The sequence below is a fragment of the Xenopus tropicalis genome, chromosome 6 (genome assembly GCF_000004195.4).
Source record: "Xenopus tropicalis strain Nigerian chromosome 6, UCB_Xtro_10.0, whole genome shotgun sequence".
Lineage (NCBI taxonomy): Eukaryota > Metazoa > Chordata > Amphibia > Anura > Pipidae > Xenopus > Xenopus tropicalis.
This window is the reverse complement of record NC_030682.2, coordinates 71,322,115-71,334,179: the sequence shown is the minus strand read 5'-3', so window position 1 is coordinate 71,334,179 and position 12,065 is coordinate 71,322,115. Positions and strand designations below refer to the sequence as shown.

At 38.6% G+C, this 12,065-nt stretch overlaps 1 protein-coding gene across 6 annotated transcripts in view; it reads right to left on the bottom strand.

Annotated features, from left to right (window-relative positions):
• trio (trio Rho guanine nucleotide exchange factor) overlaps positions 1-12,065 on the bottom strand; it is a 308,906-nt gene that overhangs the window by 151,549 nt on the left and 145,292 nt on the right. For all 6 annotated transcript variants that reach the window (XR_001170948.3, XM_012964353.3, XM_012964355.3 and 3 more), the window contains exons 12-16: positions 8,588-8,757; positions 6,147-6,321; positions 3,194-3,389; positions 1,853-2,019; positions 733-852 (exon numbers count right to left, since the gene is read on the bottom strand). Coding sequence is in view for 5 of the 6 variants with exons in the window: in XM_012964353.3 (XP_012819807.1) it covers positions 733-852; positions 1,853-2,019; positions 3,194-3,389; positions 6,147-6,321; positions 8,588-8,757 (828 nt within the window). In the remaining variant the exon portion in view is untranslated. The remainder of the gene's footprint in view (positions 1-732; positions 853-1,852; positions 2,020-3,193; positions 3,390-6,146; positions 6,322-8,587; positions 8,758-12,065) is intronic.

Genomic DNA, 12,065 nt, shown 5'->3' with positions numbered 1-12,065 from the left:
ATACCCATATTTCCAAAAGTAGATATAATTTAAAATTCTATAAATATTTACAAATTACATCTCATTGTAGGATACTTAAAGGAAAAGGAAAGGTAAAAACTAAGTAAGCTTTATCAGAAAGATCTATGTAAATACAGCCATAAGAACTTAAAAAAAACGCCGCACTGAGCCTTCTTTCTAAAGAAACACAGTATTTCCTTTTTTCCTGTGCCAGAATCTGCTCAGCTCTCCTCTCTCCCCTCCCATAAGAATGCTAAGGAATGTGTGATCTGAGCCATACAGCACAAACTGTACAGGGGTCTTGGTCTTGCTGCAGGAGCATGGCATTATGGGAATTTTGTTTACAGAGCTCAGCCGTTTCTTTTTCCCCCTATGAGGCTTCTGATCATCCAAACAGGCAAAATATGGGGAGACATAAGGGCACTATTGAGAAAACTGGAGGTATGCCTGTAGCTTGAGATTAACACTTTATTAGCCATTCCTTCTCCTTAAAAAGATGCTGACATTGGCTTATTTTATTTTAGCTATACCTGTCATTGTCTGTATTATATTCTGTAGCAATTCTCTGATATGGACGTATTAAAAGCTGATTGAATGCTTTCCATTTGTGTGTACTTCATCTTGTCTACACAAGTGCAGCTTGTTACTAAACACTATGGTATGTTATAACTGCTTAAACTCCCCAACACAGTTATATTACAAATAGAAATTGATGCAGAACATCGCACTTACTTCTATTGCATGCTGGAACTGCTCATGTTCCCTTTGAAGTTGCTCTGCTTCTTGCAATGAACTGGCAGTGATAAGCCCGGCATTTAACATAGACTCTCCATTCCGTATCCAGCCGAGTACCTTCAACCAATAGAAAGGATGAAAATGGGTCTGAAATGTTAAACCTTAAAACACACAATTGCAGAGAGATAGGAAGCTTACTACTCAGATCACATACATTAATTAAATAAAGCACTGTGTCTTAGGAGCTCCATCTGTCATCTTCAAATATTTAGAATATTAATCCCTTGTGAAAAACTATGGAGTTCCAGCAATTACTGTTTACATCTACGTAGGAAATTTTAAGCAAAAGCTTAAAAGTACAAAAGCTTCCAGATACAAGCATGCTGGTTGCCAATCACATATGCTTTGCATTTTAAATTCAAGTGCTATCCCTAAGCTATATCTTTGTTTGTATCTATATAGTATAGGGTTGTTGCACTTACAATTATGGGCAGCCACTTTTTTCTTTATCTTGAGCCACCTTGTTATTTTACAAAACTTTGTCAAAGCCAAACCCAACCCAGCAGTATTTAAACCTACTGACAATAAACCAGGCTTTTGCCTTTAAAGTTTTTTTGCTCTCCACAGTAGTATATAAAATTTTGCTCATGGTTTAAACACCAGCTCTACAGTTTGATCAAAGTTTTGGTCAAATGCAGATTAGTAAAGTAACCTTTAATAATCAGGGGGTTTATTACTGACTATAAGCAGGGCAAATAGTTTCTGTTCTGCTTACACCTAGGTCTGGCAGTATTGGGTGGAGGCACACAGTTATGGGCATCCACTTTCTTCACCTTGAGCCATAAAAATTTCTATTGGGAAAGACTGGGGGAACAAATTATTTGTACAAATCTCATGAGTGCTTTAACTTCTTATACATTAAATGGCTAATACAGCACTACATTTTACATGAAACATGTTTCCTAGCAAAATTCATTCCTAAACCACAGTAACACTGACAAAAGAGAGAAATCAAAAATCTCTTCTTGATTCATGTGTCTTAAAAGGCTTGAGACAATGCTAATATAAAATACCAACAGGTACATAATTTATAAAAAAAAATACTATCCTTTCACACCTGTTTGACTTCAGCTTGCAAATGTCGTAGTTGCACACATTGTTCTAGATGTTTTCGGTGCTGCTCAGCTGCTAGATCCAACTCCTGTTGTTTCTCATGGAGGAATTCCAACAGGTCCTGAACTCTAGTAGCCATATCTACATCTCTATCACAGAGTAGCTCAACCCCTGCAAACATATGATGGTAGAATAATCAATAGCATTTCAATACAGTAGAGCAGTGCTGTCCAACTGGCGGCTAGTGACCCCCCTTCTTTGTGGCCCCCCACCTGTCTGGCTGCTTACCTTTGTGTAAGCTTTAAATGGTATTAGTACGGAGATTAACTGGCCCCCTGCATTGTTCACACCTCAGATTCAGGCTGTAAACCCCTGTATTGTTTAAACATGTAATTCCCTGTACTGTTCACCCCTTTCAGTCCCTGCATTGTTAATCCCCTGCATTGTTCACACCACAGGCTCTTACTAAGCCCCCACATTGTTCACTTGTTTGCACCTCAGACTGTAGGAGCAGTGCCAGCATTGTGTCACTGTATGTATGTGTGTATGGCACACACAGGCAGCATAGGGCAAGCAGATTATGGCAGACATAGGCAAGCATAGGGCAGGCATAGTATGGCACACACAGGTAGCGTAGGGCAGACAGAGTATGGCACACAAGCAGGGTAGGGCAAGGAGACTACTGCCTCTGTGTGTCATACTGTGGGAGGTAAACCTAGCAGGGGTTTGTTTTGTGAGTTTGTTAGCATTTGCAAATAATCATTATATGGTCCATAAGGTGTGTAATTATATGCTGGGGGTTGCTGTGCGATCAACAGGGGAGGAAGAGGCATATGGATTTAAGGGTATGTCTTAATAAGACATAATATAATTCTTTCACATATGGATGAAGGGTGATATACCTACAGTGAGCACCAACAATTGGGTTTTTGCTGCGCTCCCACCATTAATGTAGGGATGATCTTAAAAGCTCTTGTGATAACATAGGCGTAGTTTGAAGTGGGTGAGGTTTAAAAAAGGGGAGTGTTGGGTTCCTGACCGCTTATCGTCCCTCCACCATATAGGCCCTCAGTACCACAGAAGCTGGACAGCACTACAGTAGAGCATTAAACAGTTATTTTAGAATTAAGTAAATGGCATTACCTGGAAAAATGTGATATTATACAGAAGTGAATAAAACATTTAAATTACTTTGCATATTACATTTGATAGGTAATTACAATAATAGAAAAGAGTGACAACTTCTGCAAATATTAACCCCAGACACCAGTTATTACATGGCCAAAATTAATTAAACTTAAATTTTGTCTTTTGGCAGCTTCTATGATATAGTATGGCATCGCACCTGAGTTCTGAACTTCATTCACATATTGTAGTAACTCTTGTCCTTGGTGGATGACATCAAATGTCAGGTTGTTCATTGTCAGAGCTTTGTCTGCGTGATGCTGTAGCCTTTGCTCGGCTAGTGTGAGGTCCTCTGTGTCAAAATCATTCATTTGCTGAGAAAGTTCATCATTCCATGATTCCAAGTCTGAGATGATCTAAAAACAAAGTGGAAAAGGCAAAATTTAGCATTCGGGTTTAAAGGAATAGTATAAAATTGTAACAAGCAATCAAAGCGCAAACATAAGCAGAAACATTAACAAAGCACTGAGGTTGAACAAGAAAATTCATAATTTTACTTTAAACAGTAATGCAGAAGGGTTGGGTTTGTATGTTATAATAGCTTAATATTAACATAAAGTTACATTTATGCAAACACCTCACCTCAACTTAATTATTGCTAATCACAGGTCATTCACACCCATATGTAAAAAAAGGCACTAAGTTTGCCCAGGAGCAGTAACCCATAGCAAGCAATAAGATATTTGCTTTTAACCAGATGACCAGTAAACTACCTGCTGATTGGTAGCTATGGGTTACTGCTCCTGGACAAACTTAGTGCCATTTATTTCATAACCCCTTAGAACTTAAAAGAACAATAACATCAAAAAACTGAAATTGTTTAAACGTAATTAAAATATAATATACTGCTGCCCTGCACTGGGAAAACTGGTGTTCTTGCTACAGAAACACTACTATAGCTTATATAAAGAAAACTGTTGTGTAGCCATGGGGGCAGCCGTTCAAGCTGGAAGAAAGGAGAAAAGGCACAGGGTACATAATATAAGCTCTGTAGAATATACTGGGGCTTTATTTGTTATCAGTTACCTGTACCTTTTTGCCTTTGAATGGCTGCCGACATGGCTATACAGCAGCTTTGTTTGTATAAACTATAGTAGTCTTTCAGAGGCAAACACACCACTTGTACTAGTGCAGGGTAACAGTAAATCAGATTTTAATTACTGTTATACACTTTTTGGTGTACTGTTCCTTTAAAGGCTTTGGTTCAGTTGAATTGGTATAATGGTGGCAAATAGTAAACTAACATGTAAAGCTAATAATTTACAAAAAATATATTTTCTTGCCCAAAACCCTCCCATATAGATTGTAAGCTCTACAGGGCAGAGACCTCCATCCTCTTGTGTCTTTGACTCTTAAGTTAACTGCAACTGTATCTTGTATTTATTTGTGCTTATTGTAATACTTTGTATTTATCTATTTTAATACCCCTGTTCATATTAATGTATTCTACTGTACAGCGCTTCGTACATAAGTAGCGCTTTATAAATAAAGTTATACATCCATACATACAAAACCATGGAATGGAAAACAATGGAATTAATGTTAAAGCAATACTTACATGTTCATATGAAAATAGTTATGTGTCAGCATTACTAAAGGGTTGCAGCACAAAAAATATTTTTAGACAAAAGTCTCATAAGCCAGCCCCAGCAGTACCTATTTGGCAGGAATGGGGCAGGGAGTAGAAGTGACTCTGTTTTCCTGGGTCACGCTGGGCCAGGGGTGGCATGATTCTTCTACTGGCTAATTACAAATGAAAACAGTACTTCAGCCTTTGTAAGGATCATGCTACCTCCAGCCCAGTGTGATTAATGCAACTGCAAAGAATCCTTTAGCTATCTCAGAGTATTGGTTCTGGAAAGTATTGCTGAGCTAGAGAGGTGTCTTTGGGAGGCAAAACTCCCAAAGGTATTTTATTTTGAGGGAATATGGTGCAACTACTTTATAGTAATAGTGACACAATCCTATGGATTTTCATAGGAACATTTAAGAATCACAAAGTTAGGTACTTCCCTTTACAATATTTCATCAGTTTTAGGGTAGAAGGTAAAAGCAAATATATATTACATCTTGCTCATAAATATAAATCCTTTGAAGGGGAAATTAATTATTTTAATATATCCCTGACACCTGTAATCTAAAAGTATATGTTAAAGGCCTAGTTTACCTTAAACTTTACTTTTACTACGGTGTAGACAGTGAAATTCTGACATTATTTGTTTTCAATTTTTTTTTTCTATATTTTTTTTTTAATTATTTAGCATTTTTCCAGCAGCACTCCAGTCTGGAATTTTAGTAGCTATCTGGTTAATAGGCTCCAAGTTACCATAGCAACCAGGCAGTGATTTAAAGTGAATGAAATAGAAACTTAAGTAATACAAGGAAAAAAATAACATTTAAATTATATTCTTACAGAGCCAGTGACAGACCTAGTGAAAAGTTGCTAAGAATGACATTCTCTAAAATAGTAAAATTTTACTTAAACATAAACTACCCCTATAACCATCTGCCTTGTATTTGTTACTAAGGCCAGTTTAAAACAAAAAACAACAAATACAGGTATGTGCACTTTTTAAAAGTGCATATATATTTCAGGTGACTAGTTCACTTTAAGTCCATCTATCACCCCTATCACATTTTCTGCCACTGGAATTACAGGCTAACAGTTATAGTCACTGTCAGGTGCCATGTCCACTTGAGGACATGTGAAATTGTCTATGTGCAGTGTCACCTTTCCAGCTGAAAGGAAACAATACTTCCACTAGAAACGCCACCCACACAAAAGATTTTGTCTAAGGCTGGTGCCATCTTCCCTGTGCAGACAGCCATGTTGGGAAAAACAAATGCGCCTATGCAAAGAGTGTCTTGGCTCCAGAGCACTTAAAGAATATCTGCATGTGTACACCCCAAAATGGCTGTAAGAGTTTAAACCCTAATTTGTTTCTTGCCTGTTTCTTCCTTGAATTAAGTGGTTAATTCCTGGAGGTGGTATTCTTTAATGAGTGTACTTTTATTCCCCAGTTCAATTACAATAACAGTCATTGTTAAATACACTGTACCTTATCTGTAAGTCAGAGACACATGCTGCAACTGCAAAAGAGTGTATTACTCACATCAATGGCATCTCTCTCAAAGATGCGAAGCTGCAAGAATAGCTCAAGTTTGATTTTTCTCTCTTGGAAAAGCTCCTCCATCTGTGATTGGGCCTCATCAAGTTGTTGAAGGACAGTCTCAATGTGATTGATTGAGCTGTTGTGAGGAGTTTTGTTGCTGGATATAGCAGAATCTCTGTTTTAGAGAAAACACAGAAGGGTGAACAATGTGGGAAAAATCTACCAAATCCCTCAATATCTGAAGCTAGATAGAGGGTTTTAACTTGTCACAGATTTATGTGGGCAGATTAAAACTCTGACGGACAAGTACACTGGAGGTTTAACGGTGAAGACACACAGAGTTGTTATTATTAGTAGTTACTTATTGTGGCTACTAAAATAGACAATGGTGTTCTTTTACTGATAAGGGTGAAGACACACAGAGCTACTAGTAGCAGCTACTTGTCACAGCTACTAAAATAGACAATGCTGTCTCTACGTGTGTTTTAGCAGAGAGCAGAATATTTTCTGGCATTCAGTAGCCATGACAAGTAGCTGCTACTAAGTAGCTATGTGTCTTTACCCAAATTGTCTCTATGCGTGTTTTAGAAGAAGCAATTTTCAGTATATGGCAGGGTATTTTCTGACATTTAGTAGCCATGACAAGTAGTTGCTACCCATTAGCTCTGTGTGTCTTCATCCTAAGAGATAATTTGTTGGGAAATTTACAGGGATAAGAAAATAAATCAATACGCTCCTGAATAAAGTCATTGGGTACCTGTTTTTTGTGTTTGTTTGTTTGTTTTGTGTTTCTGGGGAGGTGGGGCAATCAACTTTAATGCAGTAGGAAAGTATGTGGTTCCATGTCTATTGTTTTCAAGATTAGCTGTAGACAGTTTCACTGAAGAATTTGAATGAACTGCACAAAATGTATGTATAACTTTATTTACAAAGCAATAGTCGGATATGCAGTGCAGTACAATTTTACAATACACAAAAGCAAACAAAGGGAAGACAACATTATAATAGATATTACTCTAAATATGTAGGAAGGAAGTTCCATAGAGCTTACATTCTAAAGGTAAATAAAGGAATTGTCTAAATCTGGACTTTGCCTTGGGATGTGTTGGAATGTGAATCCTTCAATTTATGTCACAATGTTTTGGATACCTTAATGCAGCAGACTCTTGTACAACTTACAAAGAATTTAAAAAAAAAAAACTTATCCAATATCTAATTGTATTTACATTTGGGAATGTATTTGGCCTAGTAATCTCTCACATCTTTTGTGGGGATTCATTAAAAAAAATCTCTCTCTTATCAGTATTTATAATAAAGGAACATTCATAATTAATGAACCTGCAATTTGTCTGTTAAGTTTTAGTAAACAATTTAAGTTACAGGATGTTACAAAATGTCAGGATTATTTTTAAATGCTTGAGAAGTGCTTAATGGACAGAAGAAGAATTTTCCAGTACTACAATGGATGGAGCCAAGAATGACATTTCAGGGGTCAGACTTTATGGATATAACTAGCATCTAAAATAAAATAAAGCCAAAACTAGATATACTATTATAAACAGATTGACACATGTACTGCTTTGCTGTTTTTTTATCTAATGTGCATGTTATGGTAACAGTAACTGTAAAGAACACCTTGCTGTGAATAAATGTGTTTACAGTCTATCAGCATATAAATCTTGCCTATACATGCATTAGGACACCTAAATTTATAATTGACAACTAGGATAATAAATACTTTTATAATGGGTATGGATGTGTTAATAAAAAAAGAGGAGTTTGGGTTTTCTGTTTAATTTAATTACTGTATATAGCTTTTTATGTCTGGGTGACAGACTACTAACAACAGAGTGTAATTAAACTGCTTACTGATATTTTTGTGAATAAACTTTTGTACCAGACAAATATTAGAAAGCAGATGGGTAGACTTTATTTTATGCTTTAATACCTCCACAGGGATCTTCATTAGAAGCACAAAAAAATACATTTGTTGAATAAACCTATACAGTTTCATATAATTTAAATCCTGTGTGTGGAGTTCTATGTATGGTACAAGTATAGACATAAAGGAAAACATAACTATGCTGTCACTACCTAAAAAGCTATGAATGCAAAACAGGAAATGCCACAGTAAAATACAAGTACAACTATCAATTTCATTAACTGCATTAATGGTGGCCAGGTTGATAAACAAGCAGATCTTCTCTGGATATACGCACCCAAGGTGCTAAAACAGCAGACATAGGCGCGATTGGACAATGATCTGATGCGGTCCTCAATCCAACGGAAAATCAAACCTGCCCAAAGGAGATCTGGTTGATCTGGTAGGCCCATTGGGGGTGCCCATACATGGGCAGATAAGATGCCAAATCGGAAGCTGAAATCTGCCTGTGTATGGCCACCTTTACGGTTATTACAAGCAATAATACTTCGCCATTTACCTTAGTTGCTGAATTAGATCCTCCCCTTCTTTGATGACATTTACTGTAAACTGGAGGGTTGTCTGCTGCTGTTGTCCAAACCGTTTGATCAAGTCCTGTACAGCTTCTACTGACTCCGCATAGACATCATCCAGCAGTTCCTTTTGTAGGTCCTCCAGCCATGTCCATAGCTAACGAAGAATAAAAGTGAAATAAACATTTATCCTCAATGCCAAAAAAGCCATATTTTCCAGATTTACCTTAACATTATATGGTATATTTCGAAGATTATGTCAGAAAACATATTAACAACTTGACTAGCAGTGATTTTTTTCTTTGTTATCCTTAAATGAACTGCATGTGTGTCTACCTAAGCAAAAACTTGCTAAATAATAAAGAGCAGATCTGACATGCAGGGTTTCTCTGCCCTGAGAGAGAAGCTGCTTCCTATTCCAGAGGGAAGGGAGAGAGGGAGGGAGGAAGGAAGGAAGGGAGTCAGAAGTATCTCACTGGCTTTGTTCAAGCATTACAGCTTTATGTTATAGATGACACAAAGCTATATAAAAAAAAAATAAATAAATAAACCTCTTCACTAATTACTTCCAGCTACTATGTGTTTCTAAGTACAGCCTTTTGCTTTTTATCAAGTATATTTCTTTATAAATGTTAATTTTACCAAATATGGTCAAAACAACAATCTAGTGTGGTTTACATTGGTGCCAGTGCTTCTTTACTTGAACTGGAAAAAGGTGGCATCCATGTGATCTGTAAACACAATACTGTGTACAAAAGTACATTAGCACAGTGAAACCTGATATAGTAGCAGTCTTAGCAAGCCAACATAGTTAATAAAGCTGTACAGGTATGGGATCCCTTATCCAGAAAGCTCCGAATTACGGGATGGTCATCTCCCATAGGCTCCATTTTAATCAAATCATTCAATTTTCTAAATTGATTTCCTTTTTCTCTGTAATAATATTATTGATCATTTTATTGATTATTTGATCCCTACTAAGATAGAATTAATCTTTACTGGATGCAAAACAATCCTATTTGGTTTAATTCTGCTTAAATATTTTTTTTAAGTAGACAAAGTAAAGTATCGAGATTCAAATTATGTAAAGACCCCTTATCTGGAAGACCCCAGGTCCTGAGCATTCTGGATAACAGGTCCCATACCTGTTCTGGGAAAGTAGGGGTTGAAGGTGAGGTAAGAAATAAAACTTTTATTATACCCCTATTTTATTGCAGTATGAAGACTATGATTCAATATCATTTTGTCTCAGAACTCAAAAATCTAAGCAGCAACTTAGACTACTCATAATACTTGTAATGGAAATACATGAAACATACAAATACAATACAAACAAAAATGTCTAACTAAACACATTTCTCTGTCCCCTAAAAATGTATTTATTCAATTTAAGCTTCCCAGTATGTGCTGCAGTGATCTATCTGTATACAGTTAAACAACAGCTATAAATAAGAAGCAACAGCCATTTAAGATTATCTTTCACTAGCATACAAACAAACTTGTAGAAGAAAAATCCTGAAATGCTTACAGGAAAAAACACAAAGAAGGAAATGGCAGAAGAATACAGGATGAAAGCTGTCTGAAAAGATCAGTCAATGCCTTAACACTTTCAGCTTCATCATACAGAATTAACAACTATTAATCCAAGTTATTGGACTGGTAATACAGAATGCAGGGGATCTGGGGTTTTCCAGATTAGGGATCTTTCTATAATTAGGATCTCCATACTACAAAGGTCACCTATTACCCCTATATTGTTTCCTCCACCAGAGGTGCAGCCTAATAGTGTCTGCGCTCCGGTTGGGGGAAACAATTTAAAAAACAAAACAAAACAAAAAAGAAAAACTAACTCCTACCGCCAGCGCTACCTGCAGCAGATGTAAATGACCCTCCTATGTCAAACACGTGCGGTTACTGTTATATTTACAGCACTCTGACACAGGTATCAGAGGCAATGTCAGACTGTCAGGAGACACAGCCAGCCAGTCTGCTGCCAGTACTATGTGTGACATCATATAAGGAAATAAAAAAAACAACTGTAGTGTTTATAGGGGTCACTGACCCCACCCCCTACAGCACAGGGTCTGTGCAAAAGTGAAGGATCAAAGGGATGATTCAGCTGCACATTTTTTGTTAACCATGCATCCCCCCCAACTGTCCCGCTTTCTGCGGCACTGTCCCGGTTTTTATAGTGCATCCCACTGTCCCGGATAGTTCAATGAATGTCCCGCATTTCCGTAATAGATTGCGGAAATGCAGGATATTCATTGAATTATCCGGAACAGCGGGATGTGCTGGCTGGAGCCTGGCACTCCGGCTCCAGCTCCTTGTGTGGCAGCGATGACAGACCCTTTTATAAGGTTGTGCCCCGTGCATACGTGTGACGTCACATGTACGCACAGGGTGCAACCTTATAGATAGGCCTGTCGCCGCCGCACAAGAAGAAGGAGCGTCTATGGGGGCACCGTGTATGGGGGGCACTGTCTATAGGGGCAGTCGGGGGCACTGTGTATGGGGGGTACAGTCTATTGGGGCAATTGGGGGCACTGTCTATGTAGGCACTGTGTAAGGGGGGTTCTGTCTATGGAGGCACTGTGTAAGGGGGGTACTGTCTATGGAGGCACTGTGTAAGGGGGGTACTGTCTATGGAGGCACTGTGTAAGGGGGGTACTGTCTATGGAGGCACTGTGTAAGGGGGGTACTGTCTATGGAGGCACTGTGTAAGGGGGGTACTGTCTATGGAGGCACTGTGTATGGGGGGTACTGTCTATGGAGGCACTGTGTAAGGGGGGTACTGTCTATGGAGAACCTGTGTAAGGGGGGTACTGTCTATGGAGGCACTGTGTAAGGGGGGTACTGTCTATGTAGGCACTGTGTAAGGGGGGTACTGTCTATGTAGGCACTGTGTAAGGGGGGTACTGTCTATGGAGGCACTGTGTATGGGGGGTACTGTCTATGGGGGCACTGTGTATGGGGGGTACTCTCTATGGAGGCACTGTGTATGGGGGGTACTGTCTATGGGGGCACTGTGTATGGGGGGTACTGTCTATGGAGGCACTGTGTAAGGGGGGTACTGTCTATGGAGAACCTGTGTAAGGGGGGTACTGTCTATGGGGGCACTGTGTATGGGGGGTACTCTCTATGGAGGCACTGTGTATGGGGGGTACTGTCTATGGGGGCACTGTGTATGGGGGGTACTGTCTATGGAGGCACTGTGTATGGGGGGTACTGTCTATGGAGGCACTGTGTATGGGGGGTACTGTCTATGGAGGCACTGTGTATGGGGGGTACTGTCTATTGGGCCATTAGGGGCACTGTGTATGGGGGGCAAAACTGATATAGTTATAACTCACTTATAACGGGACTGCCTTCTCTCTATATTTATATTTTATATGTAGGAGTTGCTATAATGTTTTCCTTAGGTAGTACAGTATGAGGGTATAGCACATTTTGTGTCTGATCCCA